Below are 23,349 nucleotides of genomic sequence, written 5' to 3' on the forward strand. Positions count from 1 at the left end.
GGGGGGTGAGCGGATTCACCAGAGACAGAGTGGGGAGCAGAACAGGCAGATTGACTGAAGTACACTGCTGAGGGGAGCAGTGGGCAAGGGTGAGTCAGGAGAGGTCTGCTGCGCCAATGTGGATAGTTCCCTGGTGGGCCGGGGATGGAACTCGTGCTGCAATGGCTGCAGATAGCTTCATGGGTTACATCTTAACCCTTGTGCCACCAGGGAGGCCCAAAGCCAGTACTTCTATCGTGTTTGAGGCCCACGCTTTCTCTGCCCTATCTTGCCGTGTGACCTGGGGAAAGTTGTTTGCCATCTCTAAGGCTCAACAATGACTTTTCCACTCCTGAGATTGAAGGAGATGTGATTAGAGAGTTAAGATGGGCCTAGATTTTTCATCCCCGATGGAAGCAGCAGAATTGAGAGATGGGGCCTCACTGATGGCACAAGAGGTTAAGCACAGCACTGTGAAGCTATCCACAGCCTCTGCAGCACAAGTTCAATCCCTGGCAAGTGAGGGGGTTTGGGGGTGGGGGTGACCCACATGGTGCAGCAGATCTCTCCTGTCTCCCCTGCTGTTCCCTTCAGCAGTGTATTTCAGTCGATCTGCCTGTTCTGCTCCTCAGACTCTCTGGTGAATCCTTTCACCCCCTGTACCTCTGGCCTATACCCCAGTTCCTGTATGCATAAATAAATTAATCTTTAAAAAAGAAGAATTGAGAGTGGGCGCAGCATCATGTCCTGGCCTGTCATGGCAACTAGTACTATGTGTCCTGCCAACCAAAGCTCTAGTGTTATCTCAAGAGCCTGACCCAGGCTTGAACAAGTCAGTTTCTCTCTCTCCCTCTCTCTCTCTCCACCCGCCCCACTCCCTGTGTCCCTGTCTCTGTCTTTCTCTGTGCTGTAGGTTATTTATTCATTCAATAAACATTTAAGAGCCAAGTGGGTGGAATGAGACAGAGAGGCACACACTGGTCCTTAAACAAAGCGAAGCAGCCTGTAACTGTGTGCTGTGGGTGCTCTATGTAAGGGAAGGGAGGTCCTGCTCTGGGTGGTTCTGGAAAGAGGTGGCCTTTGTGCAAAACTTTCATAGGTGAAGAGGAGAGGGCATCCAGGCAGAGAGCACAGCTTGAGCAAAGGCCTAGAAGTGTGAAATAGCAGGGTGCATTTGGGGAATTGCAGAGTTTCTGAGGAGGCAAGAGGGTACAAATGTGGGAGCTGCAATTGGAGGATAAGTTGGGTGAGACCCCAAGACCTTGAATATCAGGTCAAATATCTGAAACTCTTCTGATGGGTGTCAGCAGGGGAGGGACCAGTTCAGACTGCTCAGAAGGCTCGCTTGGGCCACTTGGCTCCTCTCATCATCACACCAGCACCGTGAAGACTCCATGTGATTTCTGCCTCTGCAGGAACAGAAACTAAAGCCTTAGAGAGGTGAACTGAGGCACAGTTCACAGAGCTTAAGTGGCATTGCTGGGCCTGAGAACCATCTTCAGGGGCTGGTGGGGAGGGCAGATGTATTGTGAGGGTGGAGCTGAGGACACCATGAGCAGGTCAGTTTCTCCAACTGCAAAATGGACACATTGAGAGGGACTCCCCAAACAGATGCCTTCTCCCTGCTCCCAGCAGCTTAAGTCACCCAAATCCTGTCTCAAATAGGCCACCACCACACTCTCCAAAAAAGAGGCGTGAAAGGCCACGCCTACCCCTTGACATTTTCCCAAAGTTCCCATCCTAACACCCCTGCCTCATCCCATCCCACCTCATGGGAGTCTGGCTCCTCCCTGGGCTCCCTCATCTCCAGACGCTGCTCATCCGCCATTAGTCACCAGTTGGTAGAAAAGCTCCTATCGTTTCCCACCCACTGCCACCCCTCCCTCCTTCTCCTCCCAGCTCAGCCATCCAGAGTCATCGTTGGCCTGGGGGGTCCCTTGTCCTTGAGGAATGGCCAAGCCCAGGTAGGGCCTAGAAGTCCAGTTGTGCTCTGTGACCACATGCAGTTTCCTCAACCTCTCTGATCCTCACTCCTTTCCCTTCCTTCCTTCCATTCGTCCTTCGGTTCTCTCTACTTCATTCCTCTTTCCCTCACGCCACAATTGAGTGTTCACTGTGCGCCAGAATCATGGATTATTGTCCTTGAAGGCGTCCATGCTCGCATGCGCTGGACCCACACTTACACTTTGTGTAAGAGGAAGCTCAGATTGCTGAAGTGACTTCTCATAGGCCACGATGTTTGGAAGAGGCAGAACATGTTTATAATGGAGACTGCTAGATTCTCACACAAGGGCTATAGGCCTGGATGTGACCCAGGTCTCTGAGGAAACACCTGTGAGGGGGCAGACAGGGCTGATCTCTAAACCATGAAAAAACCAGCACAGGCTTTTAAACTGACCCCAGGTTCCCTGCCTCCCCCTGACTAGGTGACCCTGGGCAAGTCACTTCACCTCTCTGACTTCTGTTTCCTCATTTAACAAATGACAAAAGCACATTTTGAGATCTAAATGGGACATCTGACTGGCAAAGGGTAATTCAAAAGTTCTAAAAATTCACTTTTATTTCCACCTGAAGGCTTGGAAATCCTCAGGGAAGCAAAGGACCAATCTCTCTAATGTGGGATTTAGGCACCAGCCAGTGACCCTGGGCATGAGACTTGCTTGGGAGACAGGAGCTCTTTTCACACCCTCAAATACTCCACACTGTCTGCAACCTGTTTCACAATCACATAGGAACCTCCATGGTGGGGGGGAGGGGTCAGGGAGTCCTGACTCTTAATAATATCATCATAAAAAGGTTTTAAGTGCCATTTATTGAGTACTTACTGTGTACATGGCACTGAACAAGCACACAACTGTCTCTATTCCCTAGAGATGGTGACTCTGACTGTACCCCTTTATGAAAGAGGAAGCTGAGGCTCAGAGAGGTCTAATAACTCGCCCAAGGTCACCCAGCCAAGAATGATCTCACCCTTGCATAGCACTTCCTCTGCATGGGGTAATGAAAGACCCCAACTTGCATTGTCTGGGGACCCTGAGCCCATGACCACTGTCTCTGAGCCCCAATTTCCCCCCCAGTAAAATGGAACTTTGACTCCTTGCTTGTCCGATGAAGTAAGACAAAGCTGTTTCCCAGCCTCTCTAAACAGATGGGAAATGGAGCTAGAGCTAGGCAAGAGCCCCTTGCTCACTGGGCCTAGAATCAATCTCTGGCCCAGCGCATGCTCTAGCCTCTGCCTGCCACCTCTCAAAGCCAGTCCTGACCCCGACTGGCCTTGCTCTGGGATTGCTGAAGGCACTGCCTCACTCAGGGGGACACAGTTCCATGGAAACGGGGAGAGGACAGAAGAGGAAGCAGCTGATTAGGCTGGGACAGGCCTGGCACCAAACACAACCTAATGGGTATTCTACAAAGACTCAAGTTAATTTCTGTCCTCCAGAGAGTCCCCAGGAGGGTGATAAAGGAAAATTAGTACCAAGAAGTAAAGAATATGTCATTTTCAAATGGAAATAAATGGACAAAGGCAAACTCCATCCTTTCACTTGGGCAAGGCTGACACTTGGAAGAAGAGACCATCTTTAGCCTTCCTTCTGCAAAGCCTGGCTGGCCTCAGGTCTCCTGTTTCTCTTGGAGGTCTCTGGCCCTCCGAGCTGGTTCCAGGGCACTTGACAGTTCTGCTCCTCCATTACGGTGCCCACTCGTTTGCTCACTGTCCTGGAGCTCCCCCTCAGTCATGTGGTTGTGTCTTACTCCAGGCATGTGAAGGAAGGACTCTTGCCCCCATTTTGCTGAGGGGGAAACTGAGGGCTGGAGGCCACAATACCTATCTATGGCCACACAGCTGGTTAGGAGCAGAGTGGGAACTTGAATCCTGGCTTCTCTCACCCTGTTCCTTTCTTGCACTCTGGCCAGTTTCAGGGAATGGCTTCTGCAACAATGTCTGCACATGGGTCAGGGACAAGGCCCACCAGATCAGCAGGGCCCAGCACTCTGTCACGACTTTCATCACTGAGACCCCAGCCAAGACACATTTGGCTCAGGGACAAATATCCACGGAGGCCACAGGTTTGTTCCCTGCTCTGCATCACAGAGGAGTGGAATTGGGACACAAATCTGTAACACAAATTTTTCAACAGATGTGGAGATTGTTCTGGAAAAAATGACTGAGGGAGACCCACAGGTCCCTGTCTCTCTCCAGGAACCCTCTCTGCTCAGGTCACATGGTGAGTAAGAGACAGAGGAGGACAGGGGACCAGCAGGACTGAGATGGGCCCCCTAGGGAGCCTGGTGTGAGGGGTTTAGAGGCTGAGTCTCTAGAAGGTGCCTTTGTTCCCTTCTGGCACATAGCGGGCCCTCAAAGATCAGCGGAGGCAGAGAGGATGAGAGGGAGGGGAGAATGAGTAAAGATGGATGGATGGATGGATGGATGGATGGATGGATGGATGGATGGATGGATGGATGGACAGATGGATGGATGGATGGATGGATGGACAGATGGACAGATGGATGGATGGATGGATGGACAGATGGACAGATGGATGAATGGACAGATGGATGGATGGATGGATGGATGGATGGATGGATGGATGGATGGATGGATGGATGGATGGACAGATGGATGGATGGATGAGTGGCTGATGGGTGAACGGATAAATCGATAGATGATTAGACAGAATGATGACTGAGATACGCAGATTATCTGGGTTTTGCAACAGTAAGAGACGTGGGTTTGTCGATATTTGTCCGTATATCTGCGTGTCTGTCCCTGAGTCCACACAGCATCTGTGTCCATCCTAGTGCCTGCATCTTTGTGTGTCGGGGGTGTCCACGTATGATGGGTGTTGGTGTCTGTGAGCCGGGGGCATCTGGACACCTGCTTATTTTTGTGTCCAAGGTTGTGTGTGGCTCTTGGCGCGTACCTGGCTGTGTATGTCTGGTTGTGTCTTTCTCTGTGATTTTAATCTGATTTCATCTGATTTGATGCCGATGTCACTGTGTCCACATCCCTGCCCCACGCGGATCTGTACCTCTGAGTGTGTCTCCTTGGCCCGGGGTCCGGCTCACTGTGGGTCCATGTCTGTGTGCCCAGGTGTGCCTGTGTGTCCTGGTGCGATTGTGTGTCTGGATCGGCGGGTGTTTTTGCGCCCAGGTGGCTCTGTTACCCAAGGTCAGCTTCCGTGCGTCCAGGTAGGTCTCTGCCCTGGTCCCACTGTGTCTCTGTCCCCGCCGTCCTACCCGCGCACCCCGTTTTGTCCCCCAGGGGGCGCCCGTGCCCGGTCGCCGCTCACTCCGCACCTCCCGGCCCTGGGTACGCCCGGCGGGGTGGCCTGGGCGGGGGCCCGGACCAGGCAACGGTGGCCTCACCAGGTCCCCGCCTTCTCGCACGGCCCCGCCCCAAAAGCGGGCTATAAATTTACTTCTCTCCCAGTCTCGCTGTGCTCGCCGCCAGTGGTCGCACTCGGAGGGTCCTGCCTCAAGTTGAGGAGCCATCGCCACTCTCTGACCATGGCTGAGGGTGAGTATCAGGGCCAGCGTCGCCCCCCCGCTCAGGGGCCCCGGCCTGGTCACCCCTCCCTGGTCTCGGTGGAGCGATTGTGCAGTGGGCGTCAGGCCTGGCTGGGGCTCAATTCATTAGTTGTGATTTGGAGAGCAACAGGAGGGCTGGACTGGGTGAGAGGTGCCAGGCGCCCAGTTCTGGCTCTGGGATTTCAGTTTCCCCAGCCCTGGGGCATAGTCATTAACCCCTGCCTCCCTGGATCAGAAGAGGCATGAGGTGAACTAAAGTACTGTCCCAGCAGACCAGTGCCACTTGTCACTCACCGGCCAGTGAGTGGGGACCGGCCCCGCTGTGTGCCAGGTGGCATGATGCCAAGCAGGGAGTGCTGGCCTGGCCTCAGTGTTCTTAGCTTTGATTATTAGCCCCTGCCAGCTGGGAGGAGGTGTGTGTGCACTCCTGGGTGGTGTGCAAGCCCAGCCTGCTGACTGCATGGCCCCTGGGGGAGAAAGAAGGGGTTCCAGCATCCTCTGGGGGTGTCAGCTGGGAGCAGACTGTTCTCAGATGTCCTTCCTGCCCACAAGTTCTGCAGCCCTAATCCTGAGCCACTTGTTGAGTCTCAGTTTCCCCTCCTATAAAACATAGATATGAATGCCAGCCCTCGGTACCTCCATCTGTGAGGGCTGAGAGGAGTGGAGAGGGGCTCAATTAATTTCCTACCTGTCCCTACACACACACACACACACACACACACACACACACAGTGCTGTCCTAAGACTAAGAGAAGGGATTTCTACAATGAAAGATGTCCCTGTGCTCATGCTACCGAACACAGTAGCTCCCTGGCTGACTCTGGGTCAAGCCCTTTGGGACCTGGCCTGCGGTCACTGCAGCCCAGGGAAGGAGGTGTGGGGAGAGGGTCTGCAGAGCAGCACTATGGAGCAGGGATGAGCAAGAGGAACCATGGATGGACCTGCCGTGGGACCTTGGGCACTTCTTGTCTCTCTCTGGGACCCAGGTCTTCAGCTTCACCTAGGTGACCACTTGTCCCCAGTGCTGTTTCCTGTCCTTAAAAACTTGCCTCAATGGCCTTGGGGGACCCTGGAGCTACTAGTTATGATGATGACACTTGCCACAGTGGCCACTTCCTACAGGGGTCCCCGTGGCCTGGAAGACCTCAGGTCCTTTCTCAATACAGAAAGTCTGTGATTCTAGACCCCAATGTTTCTGCATTTTGAAGGTGGGCATTGTTTCTGTAAGTTCTTCAGATAACAGCCAGAGAAAACACCCCATCTATGCCAGACAGGGATGATCAGGCTTCCCAGGGAGATAATAGTGACCCTTTTTCTGCTTAAGTCCTCTGGGATTGGAGAAAATATATTTCTTCACCCTCCCAGGCCAGCAGGAAGTTCAGTGGGGGTCTCTCCTTCTGGGATTGCAGGGGTTCAGTTCTCTCAGGCTCTAGTACACAGGACATGGGAGGAAAGGGAAAGGAGTGAGGGGATGGAGAACAAACCCCAGGGGGAGTGACAGGGATGTGGTAACCGGGCAGGCACCAGAATCCACAGCCCTGGCTACAAATCCAGAAGCCATTGTTGGCCCTGAGGCCTGGGGCCACGCACTGTCCCCCCCTGCAAAGCAGAGGAAGCCCGGGACCTGTGTAAGTGGAGTTGTCCTGTGGGCTTTAGTTGAGATCATGCAGGTAGAAGCCTTGGGCAGTCACTTATTTGGTTGGCACCTCAGCAGAGACCTGGTCCAAGTGCTCCCCACAGGAGAGGGAGGTGAGCACGTGTGTAGTTTTACTGAGGCATGATCACCTGTTCATCCCTGAGCCAATCTCTTTGGCCTGAGTTGCTCTGATTGGCTGGCTCTGGTAATATGGCCACACCCCAAAATAAGGGGGTAGAGTCAGCCTCACCAATCAACGTGAATGACAGTGAAAAGGGGGTGGTTTCCTAAGGAAAACCAGGTAGATGTGACCGGAAATTGGGTGACTTTGTGAAATCCCCACCCTTGAAATCCCCACCCTTGAAATCCCCACGGGTCCCACAACTCTGAGTTTGCCTTCCCCACTGCCCCCACCTGCAGTCTTCCTAATCTTGACCTTGATGAGGTCAGGCCGGGGTTTCCATAATACAATTGTATTATGTGTTTCTCTCGACCCCATTAGTCACTCCTACCCTGTCCCTCTGAAGAGACAGTGCCCTCTCAAGCTATACAGAGAACTTTTCTGTATCAAGCTCTTGCTCTTAGGCTAAGTCCTAGAGAAAGGACCAACATCTTATAGACCTCAGCAGCCTGGAGGCCCAGCGGAGACACAGAGAGGGAGAGACACCTGGCCATAATCACACAGCAGTACAGCAGAATTCTAACGGGTTCCAAAGACTCCAGAACCCCTGTTATCTTGAAAACCTCTTATTATGGAGAATTTTAGCATACATAAAAGTACAAAGAATAAATGCCCATTACCACCTAATCCCAACCACCACCAACCCATAGTTACTCTTGCCCCCTTATCAACACCCCCTTCCAACTATTAGTTGAAAGCAAATCTCAGCTCTATCACATTATTTCATTTGTATAAAGGATAAGGATTCTTGTTTAGACATAAACAAATTGGCCACAATTCTTTAATATCACCATCATTCTGTCAGTATTCAAATTTCCAGTTGTCTCATTCAGTAAGAGTAATAAATTTTTTAATGGTGTTTTAAATTCAATATTCAAATAATGGGATGGATGTCTTTTAAGTTTCTCTTAATAGTTTCTCCCTTAAATTTTGTTTTGTTTTGTTTTCTTCCTTCCAATTTATTAGTTTAAGAAAACAGATCCATACAGTTGATAATATATTAACTGTGTAACTCATAACTTTTCATGGAATTAGGTAATTCCTTGAATCTCTGAATATTTAGAAAATTTATATTTTTTTACATATTTTATATGCTTTTCATTTAGATTTGTCCTTGACTTATTTTGGATAGTTATTAAAAATTACAGTATTTCTGGACCATAAATGCCACTTCAAAATGTGAAATTATTAAAGGGCTTCCTTGCCATATTCTAACGATGTTTAAATAATCAAAGATAAATCATATGTTTGAAAAAAGAAAAAGAAAACAGATCCTTTGCCTGGAAGTTTCCCAGAGCATAAATTGTGTTGCCTACATCCTGGTTCTGGGTCTAACACATTCCTTAGTCCTCTGTATTTCCTGAAAAAGGAACCTAAAAGGTGAAGCCTGTGTAACTGACCTAAACCAAATACTCCTCTTTATGCCAAAAGCACCCTCCAGTAATGACAGAATAGCTTGTTTTTAAAGCTTTTATTCTGGTCCAGGCACTGTGCTAAGTTACAACAGCCCAGTGAGGTGGATCCTGCTGTCTCCACCTGTGGACATACGGGGACACTGACGCCCAGAAAAGTTGGGTTGCCTGAGATCACATAACCAGGAGGTGGCAGAGCCTTCTCTCAGTATGCCACAACGGGCACAACCTGGTGATCAAGAGTTAGGGAGATCTGGACCCCCACCAGCCCCTGGCTGATGGAGCGGGTGGAGAGTTGGGGGAGAAAGTATCAGTTTCCTTTATCTCAAAAGGGGCTGCTTACTCCGAGGAGGGTCCTGAGGGACCCCACATCCGGAGATCACAGGTGTATGGCCAGGGGTCATAGCTGGCAGAGTTATGCCTCCACAGCTCATGCCCCTTCTGCTGTCTCCTTAGAGCTGATTCTGGAGCGATGTGACCTGGAGCTGGAGGCCAATGGCCGTGACCACCACACGGCCGACCTATGCCGGAAGAGCCTGGTGGTGCGGCGGGGTCAGCCCTTCTGGTTGACACTGCATTTTGAGGGCCGGAGCTACGACGCTGGTGTGGACCGTCTCACCTTCAGTGCGGTGACGGGTGAGTACCTTCCCGCCCTCTTCTCCACCCGCCCAGCCCTGTTCTGTGATTTCTTTGTCCCCTGACAGACAGGTGACTCCATTCCCTTTTGCTCCCCAGGAATTCCAAGCAGTCATTGGCCCATTTTACAGATATGAGAACTGAGACCCAAAAGATGAAGAGATGTCTGCCCTTATCACCGGTGCTGGGGCTGTGTCCTACCACTGAGGCCCATCAAATTCCTTGCCTACTCTTTCCCACATCCAAACAACTTTCTAGCTCTTACCAGCAGCTGCTTCCCAAAATCCAGGCAAGCAGACCAGGCCTCTGGGATCAGGCCCAAATCCCATCTGGCTGGGGGAGAGAACCCAGTTGGCTTCTCTGAATGGGCAGTTTTGTGCCCCTGTAGTTCCTTCTCCAAGTCTCGGGAGGCTGCCTCAGGCCTTGGGGATGGACAGACAGGCCTGGGTTCTGGTGCTTCCAGGGCTGCCTCTCTGCTGTGTGACTGTGACCATGTTGCTCACTGTGTGGCTACAAGAACGAATAAGTCCTCGCAAACTGAGAAGGTGATTTGAGTGCAAAGAACAAAGCAGCCATGTCTGTTAATCACATTTAAAATTTATTAAGGGCAACTTGTAAATAAGGGTCCTCCATGCTGAAGTCGATGGATAGGTCTTGAGGTCAAGGCAGGACCACCCCTCCCAAGCTGACAGAGGTCTTCTTTTACCCTGTTAGTTCATGTGATTATTCTTTTGTGAGAGGAACGGCACCACATGCATCTTTGTCCTACTAAGACTTTGGAGTTGGGTGTGACTCATGAGCACAGGTTAACACACCTGTCCTCCCAGAACAGGGAGGTGTTCAGATGGTGTTCATACAAGATGGAGTCACTTTGGTCTCCCTACACTGAGCCTCTCTGAGCCTCTCAGCAGGTGAAAAGCTCGTAGGGTGGGGGGGTGCTACGTAACATGGGAGAGCGCCCTGGAGATATTAGTGCTATTGCTAGTTTTGCTCTAGGGGACCCAATGATAGTCAAGGGGATGTTGAGACTCTGGTCACCAACTCCCCAGATGCCCAGTGCCCATTCTTTGCACCATGCCTGGGAAAGTGATCTTGAATGCTAAATCTGTTGCTTTGGTTTCTGGTAGGAAACACTCCCTCAAGGTCAGAGAGGGACCACCTGGCTAGGACTTTGGCCCCAGAGTGAGAAAGTTCAGTTCCTGCTGAGCTCTCCAGAGCATCGAGCAGGAGCTGCACCCCTGCAGAGGCCCACATTTACCTGGAGGCTGTTTGATAAGGCTTATCACAGTGCCTGCAGGCTGGACAGGATGTCCCCTCCATCCCTTTCCTCCCTCCCCAGCCCTGGCAAGGACTCAAATACTACCTAGGGGCACCCCCCACATACACACACCCAGCACCCTTGAGGCCCTTTCTAATGGATCTGAAGGGCCTCCCCCAAGTCTCTGATATTTCTGGCCTCATTTTTTCCCTCTGTAAAGTGAAAGAGCACATGACAGTTCAGGGGAAGTTACGGTGTCAGGCTTGGGACTGTTATAGGGCAGCCCCGATACAAAACAGGTTGCACACAGCAATGGAGCGCCTTCTGTATGCACCCTTGTCCTGAGCCCTCCTAGAGGGGCAGCATCATGAGCCCCCCTTTCACAGATGGAAATAATGAGGCTCAGAAAAGTCGAGTGACTTGCCCAGATCACACAGTGAGTTAGTGCCAAAGCAGGATCCAAACCCCACCCAGGGTTAAGGCTTTGGATGCCGTGATCCGACAGCAGTGAATTCACAAGTGCCTGCCAGGCCTGGGTTCCGTCCATGTTACTGGAATGGACAATGAGCTACTGGCTTGGCGGCCTGTGATTTCTCTGTTTCTCTTTTCATTTGCTGTCAAGGTGTCCCCTTTCATTCTCCATCTTCTCCATTTGTCTAGACAGCCTGGCATTAGGTAATTAGCCCCAAGTTCAGGACTGGGGGAGTGGACTAATTGACCTTTGCACCCCAGTAACTAAGCTCTGTTCTCCAGTCTCTACAGACTTATCTCAAGCCATCGCCAACTTGCTGTGGTCACTTGCATAGCCCCTGTGAGCAGCCATGGTGGGTGGCTTTATCTCTGGGTGCACTCAGCTACACTGTCTGGGTGGCAAGACACTCCCAGCGGAGAAAGAGCTGCCCAGGGTCCCTCAGTGAGTGGAATGTGTGGTCAGACCCCAAACACACTTAACTGCTACAAACTCACCCAAACATTTGGAGATCTTATAGGCTCTCTTATGGGGTTCAGACTATAGTAGACAAACACTATCCCTGTTATGGGAAAAGCCCTGCTTCGCTCCAAAGGGGGGTCCGGGCCTGAGGGTAAATGGGCTGGGAGTGAGGTCACCCTGAAGCAGTGAAAAGAACCCTTATGAGGTGAATAGAGGGCTTTACTCTGGAAGGTTCCCTCACACACTCCACCTCAGCCCCCTGCCATATGGTCTGGGATAGTGGCCAGGACCCCTCAGGTCTCCAGAGCATTTATGCCCAGAGTGGACCCTGTGGCATCTCTGGCCCTACAATAAGTACCGTGTGGAACCGCAGCTTACGTGAGCAGCTGTGGGACTGTGAAGACAGCCTGTCCTCATCCCCCCTCCCATGTCCTTGGAAGAAAGGGGTTTGTGTGTGCCTGTGTGTGTGCACACAGCTGAGAGAGCAAGAAAGGGAAATGTGTTTCCTAACCGGCCCCATGGGTGGAATGTCAACAGTGACAGTGGTTATGGGACCCAGTCCAGGCCATTAGCAAGGTGGCCAGAGAATCGATCATCCAAACATCAGGGACATTCCTGAGAAGGAAGGGGCACCATTAGTAATTGTGCAGGAAGCACGGGCGTGAACTGGAACTGTCCTGGGCAAACTGAGACATTGGGTCACCCTGACTTCAGCTCTATCAGCTTCAGTTTCCACATCTGTAAAGTGATTCAACTGAACTAGACAGTCTCTGCATTCTCCAGCTCTCAAAATCTGGTATTTGCAGAGAATTCTGATTTTTAATGGTTCCTTTTAGAAACACTGAGGCTAGCTCACATTTACTGTGTAATTATTATGTGCTAGTCCTTGTTTTAAATGGCTCCTATGACTGACTGAATCCTCTAAACAATGCTAGGAGGTGGTAGTAACAATAACAGATGCTACTTCCTGTTTATTGAGCACTCTTGCGATGTGCTTTATCGTCTCACCTTCTTTAAGCCTCACAGTGACCTCATGAGCAGGTACTGCAATTGGTCACATTTTACAGATGAGGAAACTGAGGCACAGAGAAGCTAAATAGCTTGCCCAACATCACACAGCCAGCTTTTGACTTGGATATTAGACCTCCCAAGGCATGTGATCTAAGCTTATTTTCTTCTTTGATGAAATGATTGTGGATCAGAGAGTCCTGATGACTGAACCCAGGTCACACAGCACTTAGGGCCAGCATGCTGTGGTGGGGAAACCAGACCCAGGCTAGTTCTCAGCCCCCAGTGTTGCCTGATTTCCCCCTCAAATGCCAGTTCTAGTGATAAGGGAGCATTTAAAGCCTTATGGTTGACTCCTGGCACCCAGACAGCAGGAGGCCTGTGTCATGCCTGTTAGTTCATGGTTATATTTGGACCTGGGCGTGGGTGGGGCTGGAGGTGGGGACGAGGGGGCTGGGTACTGGGTACTGGGAGGGAGCCCCCAGTGAGTAGGTCCCCTTAGTGTCGGCAGTGGGTGGGCAGAGCTGCAGGGAGGAGATGAAAGAACAAAAATAAACTCTCCTGGGCAGCCGCCCAACTGAGAAGAGAAGATTCTGTTTCTCCTCTCTGTTGCCCAAGTGCAGAGGGTGGCCAGCCCCCTCACCCTCCCATGACTCAGACCTGCCTGCATGGGCGAGGCCCTCCCCTCCACCTAAAAAGCAGCCTGACCTCTGCCTCACCAAGCCCTGAGACCCCCCTATGTGGGAGCTCTTGGGAGCACCTGGGCTTGGATACTAGTTTTGCTGCAGACCCCTGGACATCCTTGCGAAAGCCCTTCCTTTGGAGTCGCTGTTTTCCCCCTGGTACAAGGGGTCTTGGGAAACAGGAGGTGCCAGGCACTTGGTAACGTGTCAGAGGATCGCTATAGGATGGTGAGGAGTGGCTCTGACTGGCTCCTTGGAGCTGCCTGTGGAGACACAAGCCAAAAGCTGAAAGGGGCCCAGAGAGACAAACACCTAGAGGCCATGCCCACCAGCTCCTCCATTAGCCGACAGCCTGGGGCTCTCAGACAGGGCCCCAGGGACATCAGAGAACCAAAGGCCGGTCCTACTCAGAGTCTCACATTCGTTCTCTGAAAGGGAAAGCCCCATGCTAGCTGTAAGAGGATGTAGGCAGCAAAGGAGGCCCCTTGCAGCATCTTCTTAATTCCTGTCCATGTACAGATACTCAGAGTGAGCGGGATGGTCTGCCCAGAGTCACGCCCATCCACAGCAGTGGAACAGACACCCATGGGACCTCCAGCATGTGCCAGGCCCTGCCAGCCTTGGAGCCCCCTTGCTGCCCACCTAGCCTCACAGCCCTGCTTTCTCCTTCCGCAGGCCCAGACCCCAGCAAGGAGGCCGGGACCAAGGCCCGATTCCCGCTGTCCGGCGCTGTGGAGGAGGGTGCCTGGGCAGCCACCGTGGTGGACCAGCAGGACAACGCTCTCTCACTGTTGCTCAGCTCCCCAGCCAATGCCCCCATCGGCCTGTACCGCCTCAGCATGGAGGCCTCCACCGGCTACCAGGGCTCCAGCTTCGTGCTTGGCAACTTCACACTGCTCTTCAATGCCTGGTGCCCAGGTGAGCCACACTCCATCCACGGCAGGGAGTGGTGATGGGCCGGGCCCGTGGGGCCAGTGAGGGTTGGGAAAATGGGAAAAGAGAAAGTGAAGGGGATTGAGCCAGGCCCTCTTTGTGCCAGCTGCATGCTCCAGCCTCACAAAACCCTTGACATGAGTGCTCCTGTTATCCCCATGTTGAGATGGGGAGACGGGCTTGTGGGAAAAGAATGCCCACTCTGCCGCCAAGGGCACTCACCCCATGTCTGAGGTCCCCATGTTCCCGTGGCACTGTGAGCTGGGTGGGAAGGTGTCCCAGCTTCAGGAGCCCCGTTCAAGAATGGGGCGTCCACCTGATGCCTGGAGCCACTGCTGGCTCCATTCCTATTTTAAATGTCACCATGTGAAGGGGAAACTGAGGGAGGTGGGGGGTGTGGCTGGCCGGGAGACCTGGGCAGGAGTAGTTTGGTTACCTAAATGTCTCTAAACACTATTTCAGTTATTCCTCTCAACAATCCAAAGCGGGTGATGTCAGGGTCCTCCTTTCAGACAGGAAACACTCAGAGAGGTGAAGTGGCTTTTGGCAACTCCTTTAAGTAAGTGGACATAGCTGGACAAAACTAGACAGCCAGAGGGAGAACTTGGAAGCCCTGAGGCTGACTCAAGCGGGAGGGAAGAGGTGGGGACTGCCACACCCCTGCACAAGCCTCAGTTTCCCCATCTAACTAACAAGACTGTCTGACATCTGCTTCCTTCCTCTCTCACAGAGCAGGGGGAGAGGCCTTCAGCTGACAGCAGCCTAGGAATAGGTGTCCATCCTCGAAGCCTGGGCTGAGAGCAGAAATTCTGGCCTCTCCAGCATCAGATAAACCAGCTTCTTACTAGACCATTGCTTTCATTTTTTTTTTCTCTCTATTTTAGGCCATTTGATAGCATATTTGAGCAGGAGGATATTTTTATTTTCTCTTTTATAAATGTTGGCTTTTATTTTTAATTGAACATCCACTTTATAAAAGCTTCAAGCACTACAGAGAAACAGCCAACCCCCACCCTCAGCTTCCCTCCGTGGGGCACACTGCTGTCTTGGGAAGCTGGGGAGCCTCAGATTCAGGGGTATGTCCCCTGAGACATCACTGTACTCCTGGATTCCGCTCTCTCTCTCTCAAACATCAGAGGAGCTCACAGTACACCTCAGTCTGCTGGTTCTTTTTAAGAGCTGGGAGTCCCCGATCTCTCCCTGCCCCCACCACCCCCGCCCACCCTGTGGACAGTTTATTTGCCTGCCCCCACCCCGGACCTGAAGTCACCCCCAGCAGCTCCCCAGAGGGTGGTGTCCCAAGGAGCACCCCTGCTCAGACACCCTTGTGGCCACATATGGAGTGGTTTCTGGGGACAAAGGTGGTCTCACTGGTTCCCGCTGGAGACTTCCTGTCAGTCTGCGGGGGGCCCTGCCCTTGGAGCAGAAACTGGGCGTCTCCCTCTCCTGCACCACAGAGTTTCAGAGTTCAGGAAACTGGGAGTGAGGTCCTGGGGATGTGCTTTCCTCAGGACCTGTCCCCTCCCCGCCTGGTGGGTTGGGGTGGCGGTCAGCCAAGCAGCACAGTGACTAAAGTGACCCACATCCCCGGGGGCTGTAGCCTGGGGGAGGCAGTGGAGCTGGCGGTGTGGAGGCAGGAAGTTGGGCTCTGGTGGGGGCGGGGTGCTGGGCCAACTAATTGCTCTCTTACCCTGGGGACAGCCCTCATCGGCCTGTCCCCACACTCCTTGGGGACCTGAGGGAGTGAGACTTGGAACTGCTGTGCGTGGCTTCCATCCTTGGGGCCCCACCTTTATCCGGGAGCTGGGAGCTGGCGCTAGGGCCTCACAGTCCAGCCTTCCCTGGCTGGAGTGGGCACAGTTCAAAGGTGCTGACACTCTCCCTCGCGAAACACTTTCTCTTTCCTTCTTCCCCACATCACAGCGGATTTACTATCTTTACGTTCTTTCTGTTGCACGGTTTCCGGAGGCAAAGAGCAGGACGCTTGGCCACTTTCATTTTTTGCTCTCCTCTTGAGGGTCCCTGCTCGGCAGCCCAGCCAGCACCCAGGGAGCGGGCAGGTCCTGCGTTGCCAGCCCAGCTCTGCCAGGAACCTGCCGACTCCCCCAGGCCCATCTCAGTGGGCACATGCCTGGGTCTGCCTGCTTTTAAGGCCCCATGAAAATGTTTTAATGTTTTTAAATCAAGAGGAAAAAAGTGAACATTCAGATCAGAGAATATGGTTTTTTGGTTTGGTTGTTTTTTTTTTTTTTTTTTTTTTTTTGTGGGACCCTTTCCGGCGCCCGGGGAATGAACCGGTGCTGCGGAGGCTGCGGGCAGGCTTGCAGCCCAGCGCTCAACCGCTGCGCCACCAGGGGAGGCCCCAGAGAATATGTTTTAATATATAGTGCCACTGCAGTCATCATTATGCCAAAGCAGAGGTAAAATATATATTTAATGTTTTTTATTTTATGGAGAAAGGGGACCAGGGAGGCAAAAAAAGCACAGGGCCTGCCACCAAAGTCATAACGTGTCTCTGGATTTCTCCTTCCCTGCCTCAGTTGCTGGGTGTTGGGAAAAGGAAAGGCCAGTCTGATCTTTGAGCTCCTGCTCCTCTGGTGCCAACTTCTCAGCCCCTTTTTCTGTCCTGGCTGCCACAGGGAACTCAGTGCCCTGTGTTCTCCAGGAGCCTCACCTTTGCTCTCTCTGGGCCTCCACTTAGAATGTGACCCCTCCTGACCCCCAAGCTGACCCCTCCACTCTCTCACAAGATGCACTGACATTTCTTGGCTATCTCTCCCTGAATCATGCCCCTTTCTCATGCTGACTCACAGCTTTAGCTTGCAAAGCATCTTTCAGGTCTGCAATCACATTTAGCTCTGGGAGAGCACAGTGGGGTGGGAGGGAAAGGAGACATGATGTCCCCAGAGTCTCACAACAAGCTAGGCATTCCTAACTCCTGGCCCAGTGCCCCTCTATCTCTTGTTCTGGCATCTGCTCGCCCATCTGCGGAATGGTCCTGAGCCTCAGTCTTCCCATCTGTAAAATGGGCCCGCAGAGGGCTCTTGTGGAGATGAAATAAATGACTATATGTCATTCACTTATCACGGGTCCTGATAAACAGTCACACTGTCACCGATAATACCTTACCTCATTGACGTGGGGTTATAAATGATCAGTTTTCCCCGTTAAAGATAGAAGAACCTGCTATGTCTTTGGAGACCCTGGGACTTCCCAAACCCAAAACTGAAGCCATTTCTTCCATCTCTTCCCCCCACCAGCGGATGCTGTGTACCTGGACTCAGAGGAGGAACGCCGTGAGTATGTCCTCACTCAGCAGGGCTTCATCTACCAGGGCTCGGCCAAGTTCATCAAGAACATACCTTGGAACTTTGGGCAGGTAGGTCACACCCTGCCCTTTCCAACCATCTCAGGCCCATTGCGTACCTGTCCCATGTCTGAGGCAGTCAAAGCTGCAAACCTGTGAGCAAATCTCAGAGTTTCCCACCCCCTGCTGTCAAATATTCAGAGCAGGCCCAAGCCAGGCCTGAGTCACATAGCAGAAAGTTGCCCTACTCACCATCCTGGATTCGAAATAGCAAAAGAACTGGGAGAACCTTTGGTAGTGGTGGGCTGGCAGGTGCTCTAGAAAGAAGGGAAACATGCAGGACCATGGATCAAAATAATAGGCAACACTTGGGAAACATGATGTACTAGGCATGGGCTTAGAGTGGCCTTTAAACACGTATCTTCCAGTTGAATAGATATCAGAATCACTGCAAAAGTGTTTTAAACCTTTTCAGAACAAAATGTTTCCAAACAAAATATTGCTGGGTCCCACGCTAGTTTCTGATTCAGTAGGTCTGGGTGGGGACTGAGAATTTGCAGGGTGGTGCTGCTGATCCATTAAGCATACTTTGAGAACCACTGTCTGGCTATATCAGTCAGCTGCTGCTCAATAACAAACCAGCCTGAGACATAGAGGCTTAAACAGCAGCCATTTATTATTTCTCACAAATCTGTGGATCCAGGGGCCTCCCTGGTGGCGCAGGGGTTAAAGACAGCACTATCAAGCTATCACCAGCTATTGAGTTCAGTCCCTGGCCAACAGCCCAGGGAGCAACCCACGTGGCGCAGCAGACCTCGCCTGCCTCACCTTCTGCTCCCTTCAGCAGTGTATTTTAGTAGATCCACCTGTTCTGCTCCCCACTGTCTCTAGTGAATTCTCTCAGCCCCCGCACCTCTGGCTTAGACCCCAGTTCTTGTATGCATAAATAAATATATCTTTTTAAAAAACACATCTGTGGATCCTCCAGGGCATGGGCTGGGCCTGGCTCCTCTCTGTACCGTGTGGTCCCCCCTCCAGCAGGCCAGCTGGGGCTCATTGCCTCTACCATTCAAGCCTCCAAAAATATTTTTGAGACATAGCTAAAAAAATTCATAAAGCAAGAACCACCACATCACTGGTCCTTCCACTTCCTGGTGTCTTGTGTGTGTCGTGGGGGTGGTGGGGGTGGGGGAGAGATTGGCCTCTTGGGGTGGGGTTCACTTTGTGACTTTTCCCAATACCTAAGGACTGTGGTTTATATTCAGTTCTAGTGAACCCCCCTTGGGGGATTTTCTGTGTGACCTGGGGCTCTGACTTCAATTTCCTTATATGAGTATTGGGGATAACAATTACAGTAACGTATGCCCACACACTCTCAGCTAGCTGTGGACGTAAGTGAAATGGTGGGCTGACTGGAAGACACACAAGAAGTCAAAAACCGAGTTGGTTTCCATTTCCCAGGGCTTGGTGTTCTCCCCTAAGAAACAAAACAAGGGCAATTCCTTCCTTTCCTTTCCTGAGTTCCTGTTCTATGACTAGGCTGCGCTGGGCCTGGGGCTTGGCCCTGGCAAAGCGCTGGACGTCATCACACTCCAGGAGATAAGACCTAAAGAAAGGAAGGCGATGACTGTTTATGATGTAGCCACGCTGGGCTGGGCTCTGAAGGCTGCACTCGGCAGAGAGAACTTCGTGAGCAAGAGCTCAGGGGTGGGAAAAGTCACATCTAGGAGCACTTAGTGTGGAGGAGCCCCCTAGGAGATGGAGTGGGAGAAGTCAGCAGTGACGAGAACAGCGTGAATGTCAGGCTGGTGGCAATAGGACCTGGGAAATGCAGGACCCCTGAACTAAAAGACTCAAACCACAGAGGACTGACTGTTCTGCAGCGTAGAGGGTGACCTGTGGCGGGTCTGGTTTGGGGAACACAAAGCTGGGGAGCAGAGGGCAGATGGGAGAGCCTTTGAACATGTCAGGTTGGGTGATCCAATGGAAGACGACAAGGAAGGGGTCCTACTGTTGATAAAGATACTGTTTGGGTTGTAAGGATAAGGGTGAGTTATACAGAGAGTGGCAGAAGAGCATTTCAAGCAAGTACAAAGGTCCCGAGGCAGTGAGCCTGGGGCAGAATGAGAGTGGCTGAGAGTGGTGAGAGATGAGGTAAAAGTCCTCAGGGAGCGTAAAGGGCCTCACGGGACTCAGTGATTTTACTCAGGGTCCAGCGGAAACAGGAATGATGAAATTAGATATAAATCTAATCTCAACAATTTCTGTTCCAATCAAAGTGAGGTGGAGTAGGGAAAGAGGAGATTCTTATCAGCTCTGCAGGGTGAGTCAGCTTTAGGGGAAGTGGGAGATTTGGCCAAGCAGAGATAGGAAAGGGACAGTGGCAGGGCTGGAGATGACTCTGAAGGGAAGGAAAACACTGGGGTCCCCACACCGTGGGCTCTAGCCCAGATTCCAGGTCCCCTTGGGCAGGCGCTGGGGGCAGACACATCCCTACCCTTTCTCACATGCTCAGTCATTGTGAGGCCCCATCACAGAGATACAGCTGGCCCAGCCTGAGCCTCCCTTGTGTAGGGTGCTGAACGGAGAAGACCTGCTGGGCTTCCAAGCAGACTTCCTGGAGGAGGTGATATCTCGTCTCCCTCATTTTACTCTTGTTTCTTCTGACACAGTTTGAAGATGGGATCCTGGACATCTGCCTGATGCTCCTGGACGTCAACCCCAAGTTCCTGAAGAACGCAGGCCGAGACTGCTCCCGCCGCCGCAACCCTGTCTACGTGGGCAGGGTGGTGAGCCGCATGGTGAGTGGCAGGACCCACCCCAAGGGTCACAGCTCATCAGGGCCCCAGTAAGCCCCTCCTTCCCAGTAATGAGAGGCTACACCTCCTGCTGACACAGTGGGGGACCTGGGAGATAGATACATCTCAGCTAAAAGAGATTGTAAACAGAGAAACAAGAATTATACAGATGAGGATAGTATCATGTGGTCCTTCAAAGCACTTCATTTGTTCATTCATTCGTCAGAGTTATCAAGTGCCATCCACCCAGGCACTGGGGAAATAGCCATGCTTAAGATCACTGTGGTCCCATGGGTGGGGGTTGGGATGAGTAGGAGGAGACAGACGTTAGTCAAAATGTCACATGAATGAGTGTGGTCATAATAATGAGGCACATGTTGAAGGAACCCAGATATGTGAAAGTGTCTGACTGCAGGGCCCAACCTAAGTGTGGGGTCAAGGGGACCTCCTCAAGTGATGACCCCTGGGTTGACATAGTAACTAGGAGGAAAAGAGCGAGTCAGGCAGAGGCACAGCATGTGCCAGGGAAGAGGGTGTCCTTGGCAGATGTGAGGAGCAGAGGGGAGGCTGGTGTGGCTGGAGCAGAGCAAGTAAGAGGGAACCAGGTGCAAGACAAGAGGGGCACAGATGTGGGTGGTCATCAGACCGCACAGGGCCTTATGGGCCACGGTCATGGGGTGGGGCTTTATTCTCCAGGTTAGGGGAGTCTGGGATGATAGTTGTATGGGGGCCAGAGTGGGTCTTTGTGGGTTTTTTTGTTTTTTGTTTTGTTTTTTTTAAGATTCATTTATTTATGCATACAAGAACTGGGGTACAAGCCAGAGGTATGGGGGGGTGAGAGGATTCACCAGAGACAGAGTGGGAGCAGAACAGGCAGACTGACTGAAATACACTGCTGAGCGGAGCAGCGGGCGAGACAGGAGAGGTCTGCCTCGCCATGTGGGTTTCTCCCTGGACAGCCGAGGATCGAACTCGTACTGCAGAGGCTGTGGATTGCTTCGTAGTGCGGTGCTTAACCCCTTGCGCCACCAGGGAGGCCCAGAGAGTGGGTCTTTGTAAAACTCACATCACGTCATGTCATTCCCCATCACCCCTTGGACAAAGTCACATCTCCAGCATCACAACCTTGACCCCTCTCCACTTCCTGCCTTCCCCCCCCCCCCCCTCCTGCACCCTGGGCTCCAGCCCCTACCTTCTCCAACACATTGCTGTCTGCCGCACCTTGGTCCCTTTGCCCCTGCTGTTCCCTCATCCTGGACTCCCTTCCCCGTCTTTCTCTGTGTGCTGAATTCACACCCACTCTGGTGCAGCCGTCACCCTCTCCTCAGGCTCAGTCCCCCCATGTGCCGCTGGTTGCAGGTCAACTGCAACGACGACCAGGGTGTGCTGCTGGGGCGCTGGGACAACAACTACGGGGACGGTGTCAGCCCCATGTTCTGGATCGGCAGCGTGGACATCCTGCGGCGCTGGAAGACCTACAGCTGCCAGCGCGTCAAGTATGGACAGTGCTGGGTCTTCGCTGCTGTGGCCTGCACAGGTGAGCTGCGCGCTAGCTTGGGGGGTCAGGGGAGCCTGGAACCATCCCCCAGCCTCCTTGAGCCCTAGAATTTGGGCACAGAGAACATGAGTGGAAATCAGGACACCCCAGTTCTGGTTCCTTCTCTGCCACCAACACCACCTGTGTGGCCTGGAGCCAGTGACTGCCCCCTCTGGTCCTTTTCCCAACAACTACCCCTCAGATAGTTGTTAGGATGGAGGGATGGGGTTTGGAAGACATCGTGGGCTCAGGGATGAGAATTTAGTCTTTGGAGCCAAGCACACCTGAGTTAAAAATCCCTACCTTTCCACTTACTTGATCTGTGATTTTGAACAGTTTCCTACTCTGTAAAATGGGGACATCGACAGGACCTACCTTAAGTTGTGCTAGAAAGCTGCTCGGCACAGGACTTGCCCAGTGGAGCTCTTAACAAATTCTAGAGTGTTGAGCCCAGAAAATATTAAAGACTCTTCTAGGGTTGCTGATGGTGCTTCTGAGAATGGGCTAGCATTCTGTACAGGTAAAAAACACAGAGTCTGGAGTTAAGGCCTAAAACCAAATCCCAGTTCTGCTCCTTACCAGCAGTGTGACCTTGGGCAGGTCACTGAACCCCGCTGACCCTCGGTTCTATTATACAGAGAATGGGTTTCTCAGTGGGCACCCTTGTCCTGGGGTGGTTGTGAAGACTGCATGAGTTAAGGTGTGAAGGGCCCGCCGGGATTCCAGGTGCATGACAGCAAATACTGACACTGTGCTGCTGCTGCTGCTGCTGCTGCCTCTGAGGATGATTCTCAGGCTCAGGACATCTAAGAGGCTCCTCTTGGGTTCCAGCTTTTCTGACCCTAAAGCCAGTGTGCAGCCCCAGAGTCCTCCCAACACTGTCCTCCACACTGGCAAGCTGGGAGGGCCCATGGCACTGAGTTATGTCTATTCTCCCTTCCCCGGCGCCACTCTGCTATGACTCCCTGCTTCCTTGTGATCTCTGAATTCCCCTTCCTTGTGGAAATTCCCCTTTTCTACACCCTTTTGTCTAGACTGTATCTTCTCGAGGAACCCCATGTTTTCTGGAAGAAACTCCATTGTCTGTGGCCTGGGTGTCCAAGCTCACCAGCCGAGGGTTTCTTCGCCGTGTGACCACCTGAAGTGCTGGCACTCATGTGTCCTCTCTCCAGGGATAGCCGGGGGCCTGTGCAACCACCTCCCAGGCCTGGTGTGTTTGGAACCAGGGCAAACGAGGAGCTGTGTGACTCCCCCATGGCCCTAGGGTTTCTGTGGAGAGCCAGACTTGGCTGAGTCCAAGGACTCTGGAGTCAGACTGCTGGTTTCAATCCCCTGGGGAGATGTAGGCAAGCAAATTGGCATCTCCAAGCCACTGTTTCCTTACCTGGAAAATTGAGACAATGGTGACTGACCTAATTCATAGGGAGCTCTTAGGGCTGGGAGATATCATGGGGCACAATGTCTGGTCAAGTTGGTTTGGCCTTGGGGTTTCCGGGGGAAGCTGAGATCCCCCAGCCGGATCCT

The 23,349-nt window shown here is 52.3% G+C and overlaps 1 protein-coding gene across 2 annotated transcripts in view; it reads left to right on the plus strand.

Moving 5' to 3' along the window:
- The first annotated feature begins 5,312 nt into the window (after positions 1–5,312).
- The window catches only part of TGM2 (transglutaminase 2), a 31,824-nt gene continuing 13,787 nt past the window's right edge, over positions 5,313–23,349 (plus strand). The window contains exons 1-6 of one of the 2 annotated variants that reach the window (XM_037495227.2): positions 5,313–5,494; positions 9,191–9,370; positions 13,926–14,168; positions 17,444–17,562; positions 20,163–20,291; positions 21,648–21,825. In XM_037495227.2, the coding sequence (XP_037351124.1) occupies positions 5,485–5,494; positions 9,191–9,370; positions 13,926–14,168; positions 17,444–17,562; positions 20,163–20,291; positions 21,648–21,825 (859 nt within the window). In that variant the 5' untranslated portion in view covers positions 5,313–5,484. The remainder of the gene's footprint in view (positions 5,495–9,190; positions 9,371–13,925; positions 14,169–17,443; positions 17,563–20,162; positions 20,292–21,647; positions 21,826–23,349) is intronic. The other variant, XM_037495236.2, reaches the window with a different exon arrangement.

The sequence above is a fragment of the Talpa occidentalis genome, unplaced genomic scaffold (assembly GCF_014898055.3).
Source record: "Talpa occidentalis isolate TD23 unplaced genomic scaffold, MPIMG_talOcc4v2.1 talOcc4.10, whole genome shotgun sequence".
Lineage (NCBI taxonomy): Eukaryota > Metazoa > Chordata > Mammalia > Eulipotyphla > Talpidae > Talpa > Talpa occidentalis.